At 44.3% G+C, this 8,151-nt stretch overlaps 1 protein-coding gene across 1 annotated transcript; it reads right to left on the reverse strand.

Annotated features, from left to right (window-relative positions):
- Positions 1 to 5,505: 5,505 nt before the first annotated feature.
- Positions 5,506 to 6,912, reverse strand: LOC130128659 (G-protein coupled receptor 61-like). Its single transcript, XM_056298334.1, has one exon. It carries the CDS (start codon positions 6,910 to 6,912, stop codon positions 5,506 to 5,508), a length of 1,407 nt encoding a protein of 468 aa, XP_056154309.1.
- Between the last annotated feature and the right edge of the window lie 1,239 nt (positions 6,913 to 8,151).

Below are 8,151 nucleotides of genomic sequence, written 5' to 3' on the forward strand. Positions count from 1 at the left end.
GGACTTTGGTTTTAGGGTAAGACATGTAGTTCTGGTTTACTACATAATATGTGGTAAAGAGTATGTGATTTCAGATGCATAATATGTGGTAAAGAGTATGTGATTTCAGATGCATGATATGTGGTAAAGAGTATGTGATTTCAGATGCATGATATGTGGTAAAGAGTGTGTGATTTCAGATGTATAATATGTGGTAAAGCGTATGTGATTTCAGCGTATAGTATGCCATGTGGAACACAGCTAATGTATAGAAGATGATTCAGAATGGCTTCTAAGCAGGAGAAGTACTACAACCCCAAGGACCACCCTCTTCCATTCATATAGACAGAGATGATGATCTGGATTGTAAGTGACAAAATGAACACCATCAGTTTCACATTGTGTAAGCTATTAGATGATACATATAATGTTAATAGTCTTAGCATGGAGGGAACACCGTGGCTGACTGGCACACTTTCTACTTTCTCATAGATTTGTGGAATGTTGTCTTGTTTCTAATGAAACTAACTTTTTCCCTTTTTAGTAAATACAGTTGCAATCAACTTTGTTAGACGGTATCTGAGAATGATGTGAGAACATCTGCGGGACAACTCACACTTCCCTGCTGAAAATAGAAATACATCAGAAACCATCACAGCATTTTCTGATAGTTGTAATGGTTCTGTTGGGAATTGCATTGTTTTTGATAGTATGTAATGGCATGTCTAATGGAAACCATCAGGATCGGGTTAATGGTTTCTGATGGGAACCATTAAAACCTTTAGACCGGTATCCAAAAGCACACCAAAACTTGATGGTTTTAATAGTTTTGAGGAGACCATCCATACCACTGGGCTTCTTCTAATATGGTTTCTGTTGTTTGTTTGGGGAGGGGGGTTTCAGCAAGGGCACAGTCTTCTAAATCTGCATGGGTTGGCATAATGAAAATTTCCCCTGATATTTAGCCCGCTAGACACTGTCACCCCAAATATTTTGACTTTAAGAAACATTCTTGTATTGAGTTAGTGGCTCATTTGGCACCAACGGTCCAAACAACTCAGGTCCTCTCTGAAAATGCACCCACTAACTTTTATAACTGAAGTAATCTTATGACAGAATGACATTAGTAGCACAATTTTTTACAAGGTTATTAGTAATCTATTATAGATTCCCAAATGGAAGTAGCTAGGGGTGTCGCTAAAAATCAGTTCAGTGCAAAATTGCGATAATGAAGCTGTGATGAAGTTAGTATCGCAGCATATTCTCTGAATGTTGAAGATCATTTAACAGATGCCATGAAGAAGTCTGATGTAATAATATAATGTAATTTCATATCTCTGAATGCATGAATTTGAACTGTTCTCTCAGGGAAGCATACTTATAATAGATGCCTTTTGTCTCGGATTTTCTCTGCATTATTGCAGTTTTCATATTTGACCATTGATAAGAAGGGATGGACCAATTTAGAAATCATAATATCGAATGAACACATTCATGATATGGTGATATTTGGGGAGGGGAATCGCAATATGTATCAAAGCAGTACTAAAATATTGTCGTGGTCAATCAAAACGTGCCTGCCATTTCCAAGACCTAAAAGTAACATCGGTCAAACTGAAAAAAAGTTCAAGCTGTGATTTACCCTACGATATATATTTTAAGAAATAATAAACAGGGATGTCTCGTTGGTTTCCCAAAAGAGCGCGCTCCTCCCTCCTCCTACCACAGTAGTGAGTGATGTCATTGGGTGTAGGTTGCCATGGAGATCGCAGAGCCCAGAGATGCTGGGGGTGGCTTGACTGAGGTCTGTCGCTGAGGTGTGAGGCCCGCTGGCGGTCCATCATTTTTCAGCTACAAGACAGTGGTAAATGATGTCAAGATACACTAGGTGCACTGTGAGTTTCATTTATAAATGATGTCCTCAGGGCTGAAATTAACTCCACGTCATTATTGTAGGAAGAGGCAAAAGGAGAGCAGCTCTTCTCATATTAACCTTGGGTTGCCAAATGGAAGACCTATGCATTTCGGTCATTGTGATGTGGATATGTTGGTGTATATATACTGAATGTGTGTGTGTGTATATATATATATATATATATATATATTTATATATATATATATATGTGTGTGTGTGTGTGTGTGCATATATATATATATATATACACACATATATGTGTGTGTGTAGTGTTTTTTAGCAGCTGATGAGTGCGCGATGCACGAAACAAGCTTGTACTGCTATGCATTAAAAAAAAATTCCTGTATCTCTGTTGATATATATACACACACACACACACACACATATACATATATATATATATATATATATACTTTGTGAAAAGAAACACTCAACAGTAGGGAAAGTGCTCACCAAATTAGGAGCAAAATAATCCAGTGAGTCAAGTAAATTCTTTATGAGACAGTACAAGCCTGTTTCATGCCATAGCTAGCTAGCTAGCTAGATAGATAGATCAAGGTAATCGATAGATAGATAGATCGATAATATCAAGGCAATAGCTAGCTATTGTCTCGGTTTGGTATTACACTTGTTTATTTCAGATTGGAGCCAGCCTGCAAGCCTTTGAAATGTAAATGTTCCCTTTAGGTCATAGTGTTTGAACTGTATCTCTCATCCCCCTTGTCCAGTGGACTATCAAGGCAGGAAGAGCAGGCCATATTCGATTAATGACAGAGTAGGAACGTAAGCACAGAGCATTGCCTGGAGATGTTAGAAATGAAAGAGGTTGTAAGGGGTCTCAAAGACAGACAGTGCAAGATCACCTTTTCAGAAGCATCATGTGGATGGGGGCAGTGCCATAGGTAACTATGAGCATGCAACACAGAAGTTTTACCAACACAGGAATGCAGTCTTTGTTGTATCGGATGAACAGCTTTTCACTGATATCCTAACCATACACTTTCTTAACACAGTCATTTCACTTCAGGCTTCTCTTTATTTTGATCACAGCATCCAAATAACATCCTCTGGTCTGTTTTTTAAATCCAAAGAAAGTATGAATCATAACACAAATTCTAAATATAAAGCAACATTCAACATCATTCACAGTTTTCAATATTTGAAGGTGAACAGAATATATATATAGATATATATATATCAAGCCCACTTTAATTTTGTGATGGAGTTTGTTCAAGAATGCCATTTAAGCTACAGTCCTGAAGATTCACACACAAAGAAACGTCTTATTTGGTACTTTAAGACAACTGATTATCCACAAATATTAAAATTGAAGGACGCTTTTGTAGTTGTTAAGTTTAGTGGTTACAGCTGAGTCAAACTTCCCGAGGGAAAATGACATAGCAGCTAACCAGCATGGCACACCTATATGAGTTCTCAGAGGAAGCAAAAGGTTTGTGGCCAGCAAGCAGACATGGCAGTAGGAGCCCTTAGAGGATCTTGTGCAACAGAGACTACGTCAACAGTGTAAAGCAAAGTTCAACCCTGTCTTATAATGGTTTATTATGGGGGAAGTGGTGACGCAGCAGTGGGATGTTGCATACATCCTCAGGATTTAGAGTTCAGTTACCAGTATCAGCAGCAAGAGAAACAAATGGGGCAATCTTCAGGATTGGTGCTTCACCTGAATATTTCCACTCAGCCCTGTCTCAATACCCGTTAAGGATGTATTTCAGTCCAACCGTAACTCGTCCACAACCAGTTCAGAGACAAATCTTACTTCATCTCATCTCATCAGCAACTCACCGAAGACCACGTCCTCATTCCCATTTACACCCGAGCAACGCCCACAGCTCATGTCTGCTTTAGTCTGCTTGTACAACATTAGATTAGAGAGTGTGGGACTCATACTGATGGAAACATGATACAAAACTGTAGGAATGTAAAATGGCAGGTTTTTTTCTTAATCTGCCTTGTATCTGAGATACTGTGGGAATGGCTGTGAGCAGGACAGGTCAAATGACGAAGAGATTTTTCTTCTCGCCCCCAAATGCAGGATGAAAACATACATAAAAGAAGCAGTTTTGTCAACGTTAAAAGTGGTAAACTACAATAACTGTGATTAATAACCACCCGGGAGAAAACAATTGGGAGTGTTGTGGGGAATACACCGCTCATAGGGCCATGGCCTTGCTAAACACACAAGTACAGAGGCAATTTGGTTCCTTGAGAAACTGGAGGTGTGAATTGACTACCAGTAGAAAGAGCGCTGTAGAGTGTCCGGGTGGCGTGGCGGTCTATTCCGTTGCCCACCAACACGGGGTTCGCCGGTTCGAATCCCCTTGTTACCTCCGGCTTGGTCGGGCGTCCCTACAGACACAATTAGTCGTGTCTGCGGGTGGGAAGCCGGATGTGGGTATGTGTCCTGGTCGCTGCACTATCGCCTCCTCTGGTCGGTCGGGGCGCCTGTTCGGAGGGGGGGGGGATAGCATGATCCTCCCACGCGCTACGTCCCCCCTGGTGAAACTCCTCACTGTCAGGTGAAAAGAAGCGGCTGGCAACTCCACGTGTATCGGAGGAGGCACGTGGTAGTCTGCAGCCCTTCCCGGATCGGCAGAGGGGGTGGAGCAGAGACCGGGACGGCTCGGAAGAGTGGGGTAATTGGCCAAGTACAGTTGGGGAGAAGAAAAAAAAAGATGGGATTAGGAAAGCACTAAGACCTGAGGCTAATAACTCAGACGGCCCTCTGTTGAATACTGGTCACACTTAGACGTCACCGTGGCCACACACTCCGCGCCCCTCCGGACGCGTTATGGTCGGGGTAATGCAGTAGGGCGGTACTGTCATGTATACAGTATTATCTCTGAGAGGCACAACACCCGACCATCAAGCCTGGCAGCAGGGGCCGCTCACTTCCTACACGCTCTCATTTTTATTGCTGTGGTCCTTCACATTGCACACCTGCCGGTCTATCGGTTTGCTTATAAAACTCTTTTCAAAAATAACTCATTTGGCAGAGTCTCAAAAATAGTCAGTTTCCTTGTAAGAAATATCTGTTCTCGGATGGGACAGTTTCATCTTTGTTCGTGAGCGCCAGAGGCAAATGCTGTGGCTGCTGGAAGTCGCCCCACAAGAGGAAGGTAGAAAATTAAGGAGAAAAGCGAGCCAGGTGATGGTTATGAACACGTGAGGTCGACTTTAAAATCCAGAGGGAGATATTCTGAATACGCTTGGTTCTGAAAATCGTTCTTTTCACCGTAGTGGATTCAAACATGTAAAATAATGTTAGACAGGAAAGAAACCTTTTGTCCAGCGACGTTCGCTCTCGTGTCGCTGACTGATGAGACATTTACTGTACACAGTTTAAAATACATTTAAACTGTGTTTAACTGCACCGGTGCACCTGTATTAAAACTATGATAAGAAGGAATCAGACAAAGTGCAATGGTAGAATATAAAACCGTCTAATTGAATTTATGCGCTACCTGCTTTACAGCTTTGGGTATGTTGAATGAGATGTTCATCTTCTCATTTTCAATAACCCCTTGAACACAATAAATGTGATCATGACAAAACATTAGAGTGCTTTTTTTCCCATAAAGAAATGAAAAAGCTTAACTGTCAGTAATTATATGGTTATTTTTCACCTGCTCATTCTCAAGGAGCTCTGAAGTCTCCTCGGCAATTTGTCCTGGGATACGGAAATCGATGGGTATGGCCTGTGGTGGTGGAGGCGGCTGGGACTGAACTACTGGGCAGCAAGCTTCCCCCTTCGGACTAGAGGTACTGTTTGAGTCTTGAGGATCCGTGTTGCAGCCGGTGCCCTGAAGAAACTGAAGGAAATTCTCCTCTATTGAGCCCTCGCGGCTGGGCAGCCTGTCCTCCTCCTCCTCGGTTCTTGCTCGGCGAAACAGGCAGGGCAGATGCTTGCCCAGCTCCTCGCGGATCTGTCTGTTGAGACAGCCATAAAAGAAGGGATTAGACGTGAAGCAGAAGTAGCCAATCCAGGTCACCACCTCCTCCAGAGGAGCCAGTGTAGCGGGAGGGATGGCAGCCAGCGCTGAGTAAAGGTGGAAAGAGAAATATGGAAGCCAGCAGCAGAGGAACTGCCCGCCTACTGCTACCAGCACCACTGCAGCCTTTTTCCCACCAAAAGGCCGCTGAGGGGTTGCACGGTCTGTGCCGGTGCCCGTCCCAGAGCTGGTCACCATTGTGGAACGGCTGCTGAGTGACTCTGACCTTTGCCGCCGAGGCGTATCCATCCACGTAGGTAGAGGTCCATGGTGCATAGCTGCTACCCGAGCCACTTTGAACATATTGCAGTATACAACAAGAATAACTAGCAGCGGACAAAGGAAATACACCAGAGTAAAAAGGACCATGAAGGCCAATCGGTTTGAGCCCCCTCCTGTCCAATGCAGCGAACAGCGCCTGTTACCCTGAGCAGGAGGTGAGGGGACCGTCCCGCTTCCTTCCCCACCGATCCCACCGCTCTCCAGAAGAGGAGCTCTTCCACCCTGCAGGAACCAGGCCAGCAACGGCAGAGCAGACATGGCCAGGGCTTTGATCCATATCCCCACCAGCACCGAAGCCACCAGACCCACAGTCATCTTCACTTCGTAACGCATCGGGTGAATGATGTAGTAGTACCGCTCGACATTGATGGCAGAGATGGAAAGGATGGCAGCGCTGACCAGGCACACGCTGAAGAAGAGGTAGCACCGGCACAGGGCCTCTCCGAAGAAGACCCGGCTCGAGAGCATGCCAAGAGGCATCAACACCACAGCTGCCATCAGGTCCACCAAGCACAGGTGGAAGACAAAGGCAAATTTGTGGAGCTGTGGGGCCTTGGCAATGACTGCCATAACAGCCACATTACCCACCACAGCCAGCAGGTCCATGAGCAGCATGGCCAGCAGGGCTAGTGACTGAGACAGAGCCCAGCCCTCCGACAGAAAGGTGGCAGACATATTGGACAGGGGCTGGGGAAGAGGTTGGGAGGAGTTCCACGTCGGCTCCATTGAAGAGTGGGACAGCGCAGGCAGGCGGGATCAGTCACAGGCCCATCACCCATCCTTTACAGCCAGGGAGCACGGCCACAAAACACAGGCTTGAAGATGAGGTCTTGTGGTGAGGATGTAGATGGTGTGATAGTCACCAGGTCCCTTTATCAAGACCTCATCTTTATCATCACATAGACCCTGAGGGAAACAAAGAGAGATTTAAGGTAAACGATAATACACGGTGTGTGTATGTGCATGCATGTTTTAAGAGGAACTCTCATCATAGACCAAGATTATGATCAAATCCTATTTGGCCATAGTGTCCCTTTGGTGACTGCCACCATTACAATCAATTCATTAGGGTGAAGTTTTATGAATACCCCTCTTTCTTTTTTAATCTCTTCAAAAGGCTATCCTCCTCATCGGATAATCGCAAACCTCAGCTAATTTACTCAGTTGATCATATGATGTTAACAACACGGAAACAAACGTGTTTTTGACTTCATGGTGAGAGCACAGAATGAATGAACTGAGTTGCACAACTGTTAATGATGCAGAAACTGAAGCAAGGCTTTCATACGGGTCATGCCCTGAGTTGATAATCCTGCCATCAAGCTGCAGAGGTAGTGCTTCTGATAAATCTAAAATATCTGCTTTGCACTTTACCCATATGGCCAAAGCTCCTATTATACGGACACCCTTGGACATTGCTAAATATTTTTAATCAATGTCTTGGTGCTTTTGTAATGACCACGGATGACTAGACTCGCTAGCCCTTGGCTAATGGGTCAGACCCTTTAGTTGACTGGTTAGCGTAGTCACCCGTAGTGTGGGCGATCCGGGTTCACGTCCCAGCTGCCCCTGAACTCGCAGGGGCAGCTGGGACGTGAACCCAGATCACCCGCACTACGGGCGACCGCGCTAACCAGTCAACTAAAGGGTCCGACCCGTTAGCCATCGGTCTAGCGAGTCTAGTCATACGTGATCATTACACATTCGTCAATAAAGATATTATTTCCCGAGCATACACTTTATTAAAAAACATGCATTGTTAGCCTACTGGAGGAGTTGCAGGTGTTATAGGGGTAAAACCAATACAAGCACACATCCAATCAATTCAAGTTCATTCCTCAACAAAATTCTATCATGGAATAAGTAATGGGGCTTTTCAGCCAATGTGAGGGCTTTTGTTGGATATATATGTCCACTTACCATGACTAAAATATAAGCATCCCATTTCTGCAAGGCCTCGCTTGT

Source organism: Lampris incognitus, chromosome 2 (genome assembly GCF_029633865.1).
Source record: "Lampris incognitus isolate fLamInc1 chromosome 2, fLamInc1.hap2, whole genome shotgun sequence".
NCBI lineage: Eukaryota > Metazoa > Chordata > Actinopteri > Lampriformes > Lampridae > Lampris > Lampris incognitus.

Excerpts from the sequence above, each read along its gene's own strand:
- LOC130128659 (XM_056298334.1), bottom strand. The coding sequence starts at position 6,912 with ATGGAGCCGACGTGGAACTCCTCCCAACCTCTTCCCCAGCCCCTGTCC.